The following is a 17,107-nucleotide window of genomic DNA, read 5'->3' as shown; positions in this document are numbered from 1 at the left end:
ATATGGGCCTTTGGATCAAATTAACTATTTTCTATTATAACATTAGACAAAGCCTATAAATATCCCATCTAAAATCCCAGAAAAATGACACTAAAAAAAGCCCAAAAATTAGTTAGAAAAATCCCTAGAAATTACTGGTTAAACCTCAGAAAAAATTTCTCAAAATTAAGAAAAACTTTAGATAAATCCTAAAAATTCAAGAAAAATTAGAAAAAAAATCCTTGAAAATCCCAAATTTGTAGTAAACCTTAAGAGACTCCAAATTCCTTAGGAAAATATAACAAACTATCTCCCAACCTTAGAAATAATTAAGGAAATTCATACACGAGCTCCTTAAGCCTTAGAATCATTAGATCTAGGTAAAATAACTCAAGATCTACCAAAATCCAGCAAGCAAAAAGTATTCAAAAAAGATATGGTGGCACGAGAAGAGTGGCTTGATTTGAATCTGAAACTCCAGATTTCAAGTGATATCTTTTATTCTATTTAATTTATTATTATTATTTTTACCTTAGTATTTAGATGTTTTTAAGGTCTTTATTTATATATATACATATATATATGGAAATGACATTGTGAGACCCTGCCATATTTAATGGCATAAGATCCCTAATCTAAGCTGTTGGATTAATCTTTAATCTGAACACAAGATTAAGGTGTGACCAACTAACCTGTAGAGAAGGTAAAAGGTCAATGCCTCTCTCGTCTTAAAACCTCATCCTCTCTTCTCTCTCTCTAAATATACTCTCATTGAATCTCTCATCTCTCTCTAAAACCAAATAAAATGTAAATCTCTTCAATATCTCCCTCACGGGCAAGAGAATGGAAAAGGAGTCCACCTCTCTAAAGACAAGCACAAGAGTAATGAAAGGTTTTTTCTGTACTCTAAAATCTAGTTCCAATGGTGGGTTTTCTCCAACCAGGACTAGGGGCATACGAGTAGTGGAATGCCTTTTCTCTCTCTAAAATCTAGTTCTAAGGGTTTTTCTCTAACCAAAACTAAGGTACAAAAGTGCTGAAAGGAATTTTCTCTCTCTAAAATAAGGGCACAAATTTATCGCAAACAAGGGCACAAATTTTTATCTAGCATATATTATCTCTCTAACCCTTGTAGGAGATGAGAGAGAGAGATATTCTAGGTGGGGTGTGCCCCTCTAAGAGATGTGGGAGAGAGAAGAGAGATGTGTGTAAGAGAATGGGTGGAGGGAACCTCTTTTTATAGTACTTCAATGAGAATTAGAGTTTCTTAGGGTTTCCATATGATCCGCCACTTTAGTAAGATTGAATTTTCATCATTGATCTTGGGTGACTTGTGGTGAGAGATGTAAGCCCTTTATTCTATAGATTAACCAGTAAGATCGAATGGAAGATGTTAGAACCTTTATCCTTCATTTCCTAAACTAATTTTCCATCAATTAAATTAAATATTAAAATATCAATTAAAATAATGTACTTTCTGTACTCATGCATAAGCCTCTTCATACTTTCCTTCTTTGATTTCAAAACCTCTATAAAATCAAATATTTCCAAAACATAATTCCTTAAGCCTCGAGTCATCTTGGCTTGAGTATAAAATTTAGAAAGTAGAAAGCAGTGGGGCATGCCACCCAAGGTGGATTCCCATGGCCCCTACCAAATTGCTATGGTGAGCTCAAGTGCGCTAATGGGCCCCCATGCAATAATATATATTTAAAAAGTAAATACATAATTTTTAAGAATTATAAATTTTACTTGAATATTTAAAACAATGATAATTCAATATATCTGGTTTTATAAATTCAAATTACATAAATAAAATACTCAGAGAATCAGAAAAATTCAAATAACAATTCTAAAAATCAAATATCATTAAAACAATTATAATTAAATACTTTTGATGGGAATTTGATCCATATAATCTAGGAATAATCACAACACTAGAGCACTCCACCTTCTATTGTGGATCACGATCTACTATTGCTTTCTCAAAATGACCAAGTGATTCCCATGATCAATAACCTATCGTAAAGGCTCATGATTGGGCCACCAAAGTCAGTCAATGTATAATGGGATGTAATCTCAGTATGTGGATTTCATGTTCTCTTTTAGAGACGAACCAACGTCACATAGACCTGATACAACCACAACTCTATAGTGCATAGGAGTAATCTCTTGCACATGTACATGCTTCACATTGAAAGGTGGTTCGCTTCTTTTATACGACTATCATATGTGCATGCCGTGTGATTGTATACGGATGAGGCTTTAGTCCCCGTCTTTGAGGGCCACCATCACTTACAAGGGCTACATAGACCGTCGGCTTATTCATCCAGGCATACTCCGATCTCATCAAGGGATTACCCATTATAACATTTATCGACTTAATCTCTATGCACAAGTAACATGTGTTTTCTCCAACAGACTGACTAGTACATCAAGCTCAATTTGGTATCAACAAATATCATTTGCTTAGTATGATCCACACATGACCACACTCCCATTGAGTTCAAGTTCCATTAAATAAAATGTTTAATTATAAGCACTTATAAGGCCTTTAATGACCATACACACACCCCAACATCTCCCACTTGGCTTTTGAAGACCTTACATTATTTCTTCCTCACTTTCTCTCATACCTATCTCTCGCACATGTCTCACAAATACATTAGGTGCAAGCCCCTTTGTAAGAGGTTCTACTATCATTACTTCTGTAGGTATATAGCTAATCTCAATCCATCATAATCTCACCTCATTTCGCAAGTGGTAGAAGCAAGGATTCATGTGCTTGGAGTTCTTGTGGAAACATAGCTCTTTTGATATACAAATCGCAATTGTATTGTCACAGAAAATCCTCATTGCCTCATAACGCACGGGGTCAAAATCAAGGCGATTAAAAAATTTATTAATTCATACGACCTCCTTGGCTGCCAAACATCATTCTACGTACTCAGTCTCCATAGTGGACAACGCCACTGCTTCTTGTTTCTTTGACTTCCAAGAAACAGTCCCTCTTTTAAGCAAGAACATGTTGAAATCTTGAGGGAAGAGATGGACCACTCTCTTAAGATTACTGATGGTGTCGTGAGATTTGAGATCGCAGAGATCATGCCCTTTCCCAAAATAATGAGAATTCAAATATGATTTTGTGGTCTATCTCTTCATGGTCATGAAACCCTTCTTAAAGAGGGATAGAAGGGGGTCATTCTCCAACGTTAGACTTTCCTCTTGAAATCTCTGAGAAACATGGTCCTGTAATCTAGGGAAGTGGGTGATTATTTTATACCTGTTAGATAACGACACTTTCTCTATATAAGAAGCCTCCCTATTTTAGTGATACGCATTAAATTATAAGAGAGATAAATATGACACGTTTAAAGGCCCCTTGGCCACACATATACATACCAACATCTCTCACTTGGTCATGAGAGCTAGATATATTGAAATATCATAAAGTTTTTACCACTTAATGAGTTTAACATTTATGAACATATTTTTTTCATAAGGCTTTTCATTCTAGTGCGGTTATACATCTCATAACAAAAAACATCCAAAGTCATATTATGAGGTTTCTCATGCTAATGCGGCTTTTCTTCACATGACCAAGGCATCAAAGAAAAATATCCAATTTGTGAGTTCTAGAGTTAAATATTCCTAGTCTCATCAAAGCTACATGTTTTGATAGTATTTCTATACCTAACCCTTTTGTCAAAGGGTCTGCAATCATATCTAACGATGGCAAATAACTTACAGTTATTTCATTCTTTCCAATAATATTATAAATATAATGATAATCAATTTTAATGTACTTACCCTTGAAACTATAAGCTCCATTTCTAATTGATGAAATATCAGTTTGATTATCACAAAAAAATTTAACAGGTCTATCGGCTATACCCAGCTTCAAATCATTTATGAAGCGTTTAATCTAGACGGCATAAGTTGTAGCAAAGCTACAAGCAATATACTTGGATTCCATAATATACTGAGCTGCACAACCTTGTTTCTTGCTAGACCAAGAAATGCATCCACCTCCAAAGATGAATACAATTTCTGAGGTTGATTTTCTATCATCTGAGTCTTCTGCAAAATCTGCATCAGAGTACCCAGTAACCTCTAAATTGTCAGCTTGGAAGCACAACTTGTAATTTTTATTTTTTTAAATATATATGAGTATCCTTTTTACGGCTTGCCAATGAGCCATCCCAGGATTACTTTGAAATCTACTTATAAGACCATATACATAACTCAAATCAGGTATTATACACAACATGACATAATTTATGCATCCTACAGCTTGAGCATATATAATTCTTTCCATTTCAGCTTTATCACTATCATTTAATGGACATATTTTCTTTGATAATTTCAAGCCTTTACAAACGGTTGTATCTATGGGCTTACAATTTTTCATCTTAAATCTCTTTAAAATACTTTCTAAATAATTTTTTGAAATAAACGTAAAAGTTTTAAACTTCTATCTCTTATTATCTTAATGCCCAATACATATGAGGCTTCTCCCATATCTTTCATCTCAAATTGGGAACTTAGCTTGGTATCGTTAATCATGCCAATATCATTACCGGTTATCAAAATATCATCAACATATAGTAACAATATAATAAAATTACTCTCACTATTCCAAACTTATACACAATGGTCTAACCTATTGACTATATAACCAATTTTAGTTATTGCATTATGAAAAGTAAAGTGTCATTGCCTAGAAGACTGTTTTAGATCATATAAAGATTTTTTAAATTTATATACTTTGTCTTTTTGGCCTTTAATTACATATCTTTCTAGTTTTTTTATGTATATATCTTCTTTTAATTCTCCATTTAAGAAAGCTATTTTGACATCCATCTGAAATAATTCTAGATCATAATATGCAACTAATGCAAGGATGATCCTAATAGATGAAAATTTGGCTACTAGAGAATAATTTTCTACATAATCTATGCCCTCCCTTTGGGTAAATCCTTTGGCTACCAACTTAGTTTTATATTTATTAATAGATCCATTTGTATTAAATTTTTTCTTTAGGACTCATTTGCTACCAATGACTTTCCTATCTTTCGGGAGGTCAACCAACTCCCAAACTTGATTTCTTTCAACAGAATCAAGTTCATCATCCATGACTTGAGTCCACTCAGCCGAGTCATGTGAGCTAATAACTTCACTGTAGCTTCGAGGTTCATCTATTGTATCCTAACTCATTGAATAATAATTATCTTCATTCATAAATACATAAAATTCTTCTAAAGTCGTAGGTGGCTAGTTCTTTTAGGTTTGCCTGGTATACTTGATTCAATTGAATCATTATCTCGCTAAATGTAGAGGGAGTATGAGAAACAGGATTTTCAAACCCTTATCTTTATCAATTTTATGTAAGTCAACAGACTTATTTAAAATATTTTCATCATCTATATTTTCTAAGAAATGAGCATTACAACTCTCTACTAATGATATAGTATCATGGTTATAGAATCTATATCCTTTAGAATTTTCTGAATAGCCTATAAAAAATTATTTTATAGTTTTACTTTGTGATTTATCTCTATTTTATATTGGTATAAGCACATGTGCCCAAGAACCCTAAACTTTCAAGATATTAAGGTCAGGTTTCCTACCTGTCCATAATTCATATGGGGTCAAGTTTATAGATTTAGTTGGAACACGATTAATAATATACATTGCAGTGTTGAGAACTTCACTCCAAAAATGAGGTGATAAATTTGAATGGCTCATCATAGACCTAACCATGTCCATTAAAGTTATATTTCTTTTTTTAGTTACACCATTTTGTTATGGTGTATATGGCATAGTTGTTTGGTGAATTATATCACGCTCTGTACAAAATTCGTTAAATAAGGCGGAGTAATATTTACCTCCCCTATCTGTTTGAAAATTTTTAATATGTCTGCCTAACTGATTTTTTACCTCAGCTTTATATTCTTTAAATGTTTATAATGCGTATGATTTTTTACTAATTAAGTGTACATATCCATAACATGAATAATCGTCTATAAATGATATGAAATATTATATCCCTCTATGTGTTTTCACATTTAATGGGCCACATATATCAAAGTGAACAATACTAAGTAGTTCACTAGACTTTTTCCCTTTAGGGAAAAACTTCTTAGTTAATTTACCAGAAATACATGGCTTGCATGTTTTGAATACAATTTCTCTTAAATTGGGGAGCAAGCATATTCTAACCATTTGATTCATTTTGTCTTTATTTATATGTTTTAATCTTAAGTACCATAAATATGGATCATCCATACATACATAAGCATAAAAAGAGGTATCAAAATAACTAGAAAGAGATGAACTTTCATTAATATTCAATCGATACAAATTGTCAACTTTAGTATCGTACATCAATGCTCTAGAATGCTTTCCAATGGTAATCGTACCATACCTGAATCTTATTTCATAACCCTTGTCGTCTAGCCTAGGGATAGAAATCAAATTGCGCCTTAGATTGGGCGCATATAATGTATCAGTCAATAAGAGATTTGTTCCTTCTGGTAAACACAACTTGAAAGTACCGACATCTAGTACATCGCAGTAGGTGTCATTTCCCATGTAAATCCGCTGGTTACCGGCTGCAATCTCTTTCTATTATGTGAATCCATCCTTAGTCCTCAAGAATGTCGGGTGGAGGCTGAGTCGACCCACCAATTTCTCAGGTCATGATCGGCAACTATTGATTCTAGGACTACGCAGATCAAGTCATTTCTATTATTTTGATTATTTCGAGCATAGTTGTTATTCTGGTTCTTATTTTTGTTTTTTAGCTTAGAACAATTAAATTTGATGTGCTCAATTTTTTTACAATAAAAACAGGCATTCTCAACCTTTTTCTTTTGATTTTTAAAATTTCTACCATTTCCCTTATATCTAATATTTTTTCTGATTATTGTAAGATTTATTGGGGATCTGAGAATGTGAACTTTGGGCAAAGTGGAGCCATTTGACTTCTTCCTCATTCTTCTCTCAACTTCAATACTAAGATGCATGAGAAGATTTAACGTGGTTGTCCCTTGTGCAGAATGGTTCAATGTAATTACAACAAACTCCCAATATAGAAGGAGACTGTTGAGGACAATGGACACTTGCATGTGATCGGGAACTGGATTCCCGGCTATAGCTTGCGAGCACTGTCATTTTATTGACATACTCAGTTACTGAGTCCGATTCTTTCATTATGTAAGAATTGTAATTTTTTAACAACAATTGTACATGAATCTCATAAGTGGCCCCATATTTTTCAGATAGAGCACCCATCATGCTTTGAGCTGTGGTGTGATCCTCAAAGACTCTAATCAAATCATCTTCCATAAAGCTCAACATAGTAGTCCTGGCTACTTTGTCATCTTCTAACAATTTTTCAAGTCATCTTCTGGCTTAACCATTGGCATTAGGTTCTAGAACTAGTGGTTCTGTTTCTAGGACATAATCTACCCTATCTTGGAAAAGAATATATCTAATGTTTCTTTTCCACATAGAAATATTTGTCCTATTGAGTTTTTCAAGTTTGGATAGTTCTAACATGACTAGCCTAGATGCCACTTTGAATTTTTAGACAATACCTAAAAGTTTAAATATTTAATTATGTTTAAGGAAGGGTTGTCTGCTAGCTAAATCAATAAGTTTGCCGACTCTCAGTGAGCTGCAACCTCCAAGAAAAATTTTGTTGAACAGTTTATGTTCGCACTGCTGTGATGCAATAAAAAATCAATAAAGTAAGGCAACAATTACTTTATCTCAAATCTTGCATAATACTAATTTTCATAAAATATCTGTTAGCTCTAGAGAGAGAGTCTACAATAATATTTAATATTTTTCAACAAAAATATGTCATAACATAATCACAAAAAATTTGTGTTCACTAAATCAAGATCATAAAATTTTCTCACTAAAAGAGATCAAAGCATATGATAATTATGCTAAACTATGACAATTATTATGCAAATAGAATATGTAGAAATATTCTTAAATAGTTGAAGCATATAAAATAAAATAAAATGTAGTAGCAGAAATAAAAATAAATTATTGGCTGCAGTTACATGTGTCTTTGTCTCTCTCTCTAAAATTCCAGCAAAAATCATGTGCCTTTAAAAATACCATGAGTTTTGACTTTCTAAAATTTCTAGCAATAACTCTATAGTTATCTTTCAAATTACAGTAATACTAAAAATTCAAAGAGTCCCTTGTTTATATTGCAAAAGCACGAACCTAGTTGCTAGTTCAGAATTATTTATTTAAGACACTGATTTTCAGTGGCAGTTATATCTCTGTCTCTAAAATTTCATCAATATAAAATTACAGTAGCAATTTTTATTTATTTATTTATGACCGTCAAAATTAGAGAGAGAATTACCGCTTCACTTTGGCCGAGTGGTTAAGGTGTGTGCCTGGTAAGTGCACGAGGTTTTTAGGCAAAAATTGGACTGAACTATTTTGGACAATAAGTTAAACAATAGAAAAGAAAAACCCTGAAATTTACTGAAAGTTACTGAAACGCAAAGAGTTTCATTGTGATATTCAATGGAAAAAAAAAAATGTTCAAAAAGGCTTGGCAAAAAAAAACACTAAACTTCTTCTTGGGTAAATATTAATTCACTGCAATAGGTAGGTATCTATCCAAATATATACGAGATCTCCTACCTATCAGTCACCGACTTGATACATATGGGAACAATGAATCAGATACGATGGCTATATATGTATGAGTGTCAATAATTTTTATCAATAATATATATATGAATAAAGAACAATGAATCTATAACTTTATCAATAAGAGCATAAATATTGTTAAATTATCAATAACATTATCATCCAATATGTATGAGCGTCAAGATAGGGGCAGTAAAATACCGTGCACCAAAAATTGTCAACAATGAAAAAATTACGACTCAAGTAATTGTGACTCACAATGGAAAAAATTATGACTCAAGCAATTGTGACTCACAGCTCAAGCAACAACAGTAGAGAGCCAAAATTAAGAATAGATAATTTACAGCAGTATTGCTCTGATACCAATGTTGAAATCTTAAGGGAAGAGATTGACACCTCTCCCAAGATTACTGGCGATGTCGCGAGACTTGGGATCGCAGAGATCATGCCCTTTCCCAGAACAATGAGAACTCAAAATTGATTTTGTGGTCTACGTCTCCATGGGCATGAAACCCTTTTTAAAGAGGAATGGAATGAGGTCGTTCTCCAACATTTGGCTTTCCTCCGGAAATATCTGAGAAACGTGGCCTTGTAATCCTGGGAGGTGGGTGATTATTTTCTGCCTGTTAAATAATGACACTCCCTCTCTCTAAAAAGCCTCCCTATTTTAGTGATCAACATTAAATTATAAGAGAGAGAAAGATGATACGTTTAAAGGCCCCACGACCACGTACACACGTACCAACATAACACATATTCAGATGTGGACTTCGTATCACCTGGATCCCCTTGATAGCTTGCATCCGTGTAACATTGAATTGCAATTTCAGATCATCTTCCATATGTAAGTGCAAAATTTTCAATCTCATTCAAATATCTGAGGACTCCCTTAACCACCTTCCAATGGTCAACTCTAGGGTTGTATTGAAATTGGCTAATAATGCTCATGACTAAAGACAAGTCAGGCCTTGTCCCTGTTATGATATATATGAGGGATCTCACTACACTTTTATATGGCACTCTCTCCATGGCTCTCTTATCTTTATCTTCAGTAGGACACATTTTATTGCCGAGCATCGTTTTGTTGTCTATCGAGGTAGACATAGGTTTACATTTATCAATCTCAAACTTTTTCAGTATCTCCTTGTAATAGGTTGCTTGGAAAAGTTTGATTGTTCTCTCTTTTCTATTTCTTCTTATTTTGTTGCCCAACACATATGAAGCTTCGCCAATATCCTTCATATCAAAGTATTATGCAAGAAATTTTTTTTATTACTACTACTAGGGCAATCGAGCTACTAACGATTAATATATAATCCACATACAAGGAGAAGAATACCACATCACTCCCACTGACCCGTTTATAGATACAGTGGTCTTCCTTATTTGAAGAAAACCCTGCAAGAACTAGGGTACCTTGAAATTTAATGTACCACTGTCGTGATGCTTATTTTAGGCTATAGAAGGATTTGCTAAGTTTGCATATTAAGTTTCTCTTTTTTTTTTTCCTAAAATCTATTGGGTTGTTTCATATAGATTTTTTCTTCTAAATCTCCATTTAAGAAGGCTATTTTCATATCCATTTGATGGACCTCAAAATCAAAATTGGCAGCTATGGCTATTAGGATTCAGACAGATGGAAACTTGACAACTGGAGAAAAGGTTTCATCATTGTCTATCCCTTCCTTTAGGGTGAATACCTTGGTTACAAGTTTGCCTTTGTATTTTTTTATTTTCCCCTCTGAGTTTAACTTCTTTTTGAAGATCCACTTACATCTTATTGCCTTATGGTTCTAAGGTAGAGGTACTAATTCCCAAATATGATTTTGGTTTATGGTAGCATATTCATCTTTCATGGCTTCTACCTAATAGTCTTTTTTCGAGACAGGTTAACACTTCATGGTAAGTTATAGGCTCAACATCTGGTTAATCTCCAACCCTATCATAGTGTTCTCCCAGGTAGATAAAGTGTTCAAAATATTGAGGCGGTCTACTAATTCAGTTGATCTTTCTTGGTTTGGGTTCTGGCTCAAGTCGGTTTGAGGATTCAGGTTCGGGTTCAATACAGTTTGAGGGTTCAGGTTTGGGCTCTAGAAACATAACCTTGTCTCTTGCCTCTCAAAGAGGCCGGCTTGTTTGTGACTCACTCGTGCTTCAATGAACTCTTCCTCGAATAAGTGAGTATGGTGGCTTCAATGATCGCTCCATTTTCAAGGTTGTAGAATCGATATCCCTTGTTATGGTTTCGGTAACCAATGACTATGGTTTTCACGGTTTTGGGTTCAAGTTTTGTCCTATTTTGGTATGGGATAAGGACTTGAGCATAGCATCCCCATACTCTTAGATGGTTAAGGGAATGAGCACGACCGGTGAATATTTCGTAAGTAAGTAGGCTAGTTTTTGTGGGAGTCTGATTAAAGATATAACATGCGATCAATACAGCTTCTTTCCAAAATTGAAAGATTTAATATTAATTAAGATTTCTTAAAGAGTAAGCTATGTTTAGTTTCTTTCTTCTACAAATATATGTAACTGTTAGGTCAGAAAAAACATAGTGAAGAGAAAAGAGTTTGTTTGTTGATATTGTGAAAGAGATCTTTGGGTTAGACATTAAAATGAGGTATCTTCTCTCAACCCTTTAATTTTAATTTTATTTTTTAATTTATTATTTTGCTCCCTGCATCAAATTGATCATCCCAATTCCCGACCTCGAGATGTATGGATATGAACAAAAAGAAAAAATTAAAGTCCTAAAAAAGTGTTCCATAGTCTATCTATTTTCAAATTTTATCAAGTATTTATAGATCTACTCAATTTATACCATTTTTAGAATTACATATTTTGTGAAATAGGATTGAAAAAGAAATCTCAAGCTATCACTGGAGCTACATATCCAAGGAAAATTTAAAGATGCGCCTTATTTGTAATGTACAAAGATGATGCTTTATATAAGGGTGAGGTTTGTATAAGGTACCCACTTTATATTATATATTTAAGGTGGGCATCTAAATTTTGCTAAAAGATGTAATTCTGATGTTAGAAACCTTAGGATGGCTTGAAAATCTATGTTTAATCCGAATTGTGAATTTAAAATTTCAAAAACCATGCAGATAGAACATATCTATAATCATTTGAAAATCTTGAAAATAAATTGTCCATTTAACTTGTTACAACATTCATTATTTTGAGGACTTAAGAATTTTGTTTCCAATATAAATAAAAGTTAACTTTGATAGAGGCTAGGTCAGAAATCTTGGACCGGCGAGGGTGGGTGGAACGATAAGGGATTATTTTGGTAAAGTCCTTTGATCATATTCTGGTATGTGTGAACATGCTACGACAAACTTCGCCGAATTGACAGCCGTGCTGCAAAGTTTGAAACTACTCCATGAGTTATAAGCAAATCAGGTTGTATTGAATAAACAATGACCAAATAATTTCAGAGAATTTGAGATCAATGTAGTTGCAAATTATGGACCTTAGTGGCCAATTATCAACCTCATTTTCACATATTTGTTGGGAAGCTAATAATTTGGTAGATGCACTAGCTATGGCGGGAGTTAGTTTGTTTTCAATTGATTATTTCTAACTTGCTTTGTAATCAGTTCTTTTTGCTTTTTTTATCTCTTTGTAAACAACCTTTGCTTTTTTTGTCTCTTTGTAAACAACCTTTATTAATGAAGGTCATGTGATTCTTTTCAAATAATTAAAAAAAAAGAATGAAAACTTGAAAATCAATCATCTCCAATTTGAAGATCGTAAAAAAAAAAAAAAAGATAAGAGTCAAATCGTACAATTGTTTTCTATACAAACCACTTCAAAGATCTAGAGCACATGTTTTTTTAGCGCTAGACCCACTTTTCTAATAAAAAAGTGGTACGTGCAGCAGGGGACACACTTCTGTAATAGCTGCCTGGGACTTACTAAACATCCATCTTGTAAATGGACGTTTAAAAATGGTCATACCACAAAACTTTAAAATCAACGGTTTCAAATTAGGCTGAAAATTTGTATTCGTTAATTTTATTTTATTTTTGTGATTTCTAAACATCATAGTAGATATTTTCATTCCCTAAAATTTAGAACGCAAAATTTATCTCAAAAGTAGATTTTGGAGAGAGGAGTCATTTTCAATTTAAAGAAGGAAAATCGTTTCATGCGGACTGGTTTGCATTTCTACCCATGCCATCCAAGCATCCATCTTAAATATGGACTATCTAAAAACAATGAAAACTAACCATCCAAATGTTTTCTTACTGGAATTAGAATTTCTAGCTTTTAAAATTTATTTATTTTTTCATATTCATGATCTCCATGTTAGAGATAACATTTCTTTAAAATTTAAGTCTTAAAATCCATCTCAAAAATAGATTAAGAGGCGAGCATTTCTCCATATGTAGGCTTGGCCGCTACATAGAAGCCGGTCATTCAAAAAAACCATGTCCGTTTCTAATGGTCAAAGCACAACCTTACCAACTTTATACAGCCGTGGCCTGGCCAAAATCCGATCCGACGAGGTGGAGCCACCAACAAAGCATGCCCTGATGTAGGATGGCAACGGTAACTGATCCGGATTTGAATAGTATTTATGTCCAAAATATGGACCCATAACCAAACTTGTCAGGTCCCGGATTTGGTCTGTTGCCACCCCATAACTATGAGCCTCTACTTTGCCAGTAATATTAGAAATATTGCTAATATTGTGATAATATGAATACCCAATACGTGTCTAAAGACACATGATTGTCATCATATACCCAGACCCAGACCCAAACCGTAAACCCGGACCTGAATAGTATTTAGGTCCAAAATTTAGACAGCTACTGGACCTGAGGCCGGGTAATACTCATCGGGTGAGGTTCATTGCCACCCCTACCCTTCTCTCTCTCTTTCTCTAACTTGCGGGATTCAAACCCTTCTCACTACGTTATATATGCATACCCTCTCCACTTCGCCAATAGAAACATGGCTAATTCTGATTGTAACTCCATGCCAGAGGAGTTTTCTCATCACCGTCCAATTCCAATTCAAACCCTAACCCATCGCACTTGTCCTCACCACCACCACCACCACCACCACCACCACCTTCACCTTCACATCTGTCACCGAAACCGTTTCCATTCATTCTTCCATCTCGCCCCTCCGTTTTGCCCTAATTCTCTTCCTTACCCCATTCCTAGGGTATTACCTCCCCCATGGCCTACCCCTTACCCACCACCCTCTGCAACTCCACTTGCACACTCTGAGACCCTAGCTGATGCAGAACCTTCACGGTAAGAATTGGACCCATGAATCCGGGTTTTGTGAAATTAGGGTTTTTCATAAATGGGGTTTTGTGGTTCCTTTGATTTTCAGGAATTAGGGTTTTGTTTTGGTGGAATTGCAGAGAGGAATTGGAAGATGGAGAGGAGGAGGAGGAAGAGCCTGTGTTTGTTATGACCGATGAATGGATGGAGTTCTTTGCTAAATCAGAAGCCAAAAGGAGACAGGGTATACTCTCTCTCTCTCTCTAAAATTCAATTGGTGGGGCATGTTTTTCTCAATGAATGAAAAATGGGCGAAAACTTCCGATATTATGGGCTCCTTTTTTTGTTTTGATGAATGCAGAGAAGGAAGAGAAGCTTAGAAAAGGGCATGGAAGATCTTAGAGCTCATTTTCTGTGAAACTTGTGACCTGCAAAAGTATTGGCCATTTGCGGAGTCCGTATTTTATTGGCTTTTTTTTTTTTTTGGCCAATGCAAGTGGTTGACTGTTTTCAAAGAATTGTTATTCAATTCTTACCACCAAATTAACCACATGAATTCTATTCTAGAGTTGATGCCCCCACTCTCTTTCAAAGGTATATTGGAGTATAAATGAATTAGTAAGCCAAGCATCAACATAGTTAAAGGGCAAATTATTTTTTCTTGGTTAAATGAATATTGGTTAATTCAATTTCTAATTTCTCCCGTTATATTAGTTCGGAAAATTCATCATAATACCCATAGGAACAAATTAAGTATTTTACCTGTATTTGTTTTTTAATTTCAAAGTATATATGAAAAAAAATAAGGGAAAAGTTTATATAGAGCCGAGCCTTTTAAACAATCAAATTAGGGCCAATTTCACTAGAAGAAGGTGTTTTGATGCCCAAATATCATCAAATTGATCATGCGGACATCAAGATGCATTAACATGAGAAAAAGATGGATTTCAAGTTTTGAAAATAGCATATTTTGTCATGCAGTTTTTGACCGTCAATTTTCAAGATTTTCAAGTTTTCATCTCTCTCGATCTACATTATTTTCTAACTTTTAAACTTTATAAATAAAATTAAAAATATATTTTAAGGCTATCAAAGCGATTTCCAATATTGAAGCCACATTTCTCGATACTATTTGAAGATAGCTCTAATTTGATTGTTTAGAGCCTAGGCTCCATACAAACTGCACCAAAAAAAATAATAGTTTGGAACGGGTGCAAATGGGTACAATATCGAATAGCAAATGGGTGCATTATCAATTAATTCATCTCTCACAGGTATTTTGATAGATTTTTATTAGTTTTTAGGAAAAATATCTTTGTATATTCTGTTTTGGTGTACCATTTTTCATAGATCCAAAGTAGCATTTCTTTATAGTTCTATGCTTTTAAAAAGCATAGGTTTTCTAAAAAATTATTTTTTAACACTTGGACTCAATTTACTCGAACTGATCAATTTTTCGTCCAAACAAAAACCAAAAGCACACCTCTATCTATCTACTATACCTCTCCCTATATGTCAAGAGTACTTATAAACAAACCTCTCTCTATACGTCAAGAGAGAGTACATAGAGATGTTCCTCTCACTATATTATTAAGAGAGTACGTAGAGAGGGGTAAGCTTTTTATGCTTCTTCTAGAGCATATAAGTTCTATCTTCTTTTTTATCCAATCATCCATTTGGAATGGAGGGTTAAAATTATCCCAATCACAATATGATGTTTTACACTATTTTATTTTATTTTATTTTATTTGTAAAATATGTTGACATCAAATTTTGGACGTCCATTCTTTTGTTAAACTTGCACTAGCGAAAAATATAAAATTCAATAAAAATAAAATGATCAAAATATTTCAGAAAGTTTTAAAAGGTAGTTTGGTCATTATTTTTTATCGAAAAATTATTTGTTAATATTTTTTATAGGTATGTCCCAATGAGAAGATGGCACATAGTAAATTTCATATTCATACAATTTGTACAAAAAAGACTAAAAATAAAATACTTTGAGACGTCCGATCTAAGATCAAACGATGAATGGCTCTCTTGATCAAAATTGAACGGCTGGATGGTAGGGGGAGATAGAACTTCTATACCGTAGAGAAACCTTTCCCTTTAGTAAGGGGGTTTACATGGTTTTCCCTTTTTTAAAACTTTAATAGTGCTTGGTAGGGATTCACCAAATTTAGTTTCCAACAAAATGCATTCAAATTTTGGTTGTTAGAGACTTTGTCAATTTATACTTAGGCCTCTTAATCATGCTTGCCACAAGTTCAAGGCCCCCTTTTTTTTTTTTGTTGATATTGGTACTCAACTTCATTAATAAGATAGACTGATGTATTATTATTTTTTATTGTTATTGTTACTCAACTTCATTAATAAGATAGACGGATCCAGTGAGTATCATGTACTAGCTAAAGCAAGAATAAAACAAGGAAAACGTTTATATAATGTAGGGGCGTTAAACAATCAAATTAGAACTCATCTCAAAAATTTCATAAGAAGAGATTGTTTTGATGCTCATAATTCATAACTTAATCATTTTAACATCAAGATGCATTAAATTTTGAAAATAGTGCACCTATTTTTGGACAATTTTTAAAATTTTAAAGTTTTTTTTTAGTGCAAAAATGATTTTTAGTAGTATACCTGAGAGATGTTCTAAGATTTTGAAAATGATCAATATTTTGAAAGTAATACCCTTGGAAATAGTGCAATTACCTTGAAAACGTCAATTTTGATACGATGATCAAGATTTCGAAATCCATTTTGAAAAGCATCCATTTTGATATCTAAAAATGTACTATACAAAAAAAAAAGTCAATTTTGAAAATGATTTCTGATACCGTCAATTTTCTAGTACCCTTGGAAATAGTGCAACATCGGGGGAGAGAAGTATAACGTCCTTAAAATCGCTGCCTTCACCAATGCATTTCTAGCGTGATTACTCTCTCTTAACGCATGCTTAAATTTGGCTTCCTTACCTTTTGATTAGAGAGCAACATGTAGGTTTCATTATGTGACTTCTATGGGGCCTTGGATACATCTATGTAATTCCTAATAATAGATTTAGAATCTGGCCTATTTTTTAATTTTTTTTTTTTTTCCCTAACCTTAAAAATAATTAGAATATCCTTAGGACCACACTATCCAATAACATCGTAGATCACAAGACACCATGGTCTTGTTAGAAACTCAGA

At 33.6% G+C, this 17,107-nt stretch overlaps 1 protein-coding gene across 2 annotated transcripts; it reads left to right on the top strand.

The window, feature by feature from the left end:
- The first annotated feature begins 13,498 nt into the window (after positions 1 to 13,498).
- On the top strand, positions 13,499 to 14,492 carry LOC18438237 (uncharacterized). 2 transcript variants are annotated; one of them, XM_006848425.4, is made up of 3 exons: positions 13,499 to 13,940; positions 14,054 to 14,157; positions 14,275 to 14,492. In XM_006848425.4, the coding sequence occupies exons 1-3, from the start codon at positions 13,633 to 13,635 to the stop codon at positions 14,313 to 14,315; spliced, it is 453 nt and encodes a 150-aa protein (XP_006848488.3). In that variant the 5' UTR covers positions 13,499 to 13,632; the 3' UTR covers positions 14,316 to 14,492. The 2 variants fall into 2 exon arrangements, with proteins under 2 accessions (XP_006848488.3, XP_011624953.2); XM_011626651.3 differs by having other exon boundaries at positions 14,030 to 14,157.
- The last annotated feature ends 2,615 nt before the right edge of the window (positions 14,493 to 17,107 follow it).

Source organism: Amborella trichopoda, chromosome 6, assembly GCF_054954075.1.
Source record: "Amborella trichopoda isolate Santa Cruz 75 chromosome 6, AtrichopodaSantaCruz75HAP2 v2.0, whole genome shotgun sequence".
In the NCBI taxonomy this organism is placed as follows: domain Eukaryota; kingdom Viridiplantae; phylum Streptophyta; class Magnoliopsida; order Amborellales; family Amborellaceae; genus Amborella; species Amborella trichopoda.
This window is presented reverse-complemented; position numbering and strand designations above follow the sequence as displayed.

Bases quoted from the DNA above. Each gene is read 5' to 3' on its own strand.
- LOC18438237 (XM_011626651.3), top strand. From the start codon at position 13,633: ATGGCTAATTCTGATTGTAACTCCATGCCAGAGGAGTTTTCTCATCAC. The intron at 13,941-14,029 runs GTAAGAATTGGA...TTCAGGAATTAG, and splicing joins GCTGATGCAGAACCTTCACG to GGTTTTGTTTTGGTGGAATT. The intron at 14,158-14,274 runs GTATACTCTCTC...TGATGAATGCAG, and splicing joins AGAAGCCAAAAGGAGACAGG to AGAAGGAAGAGAAGCTTAGA.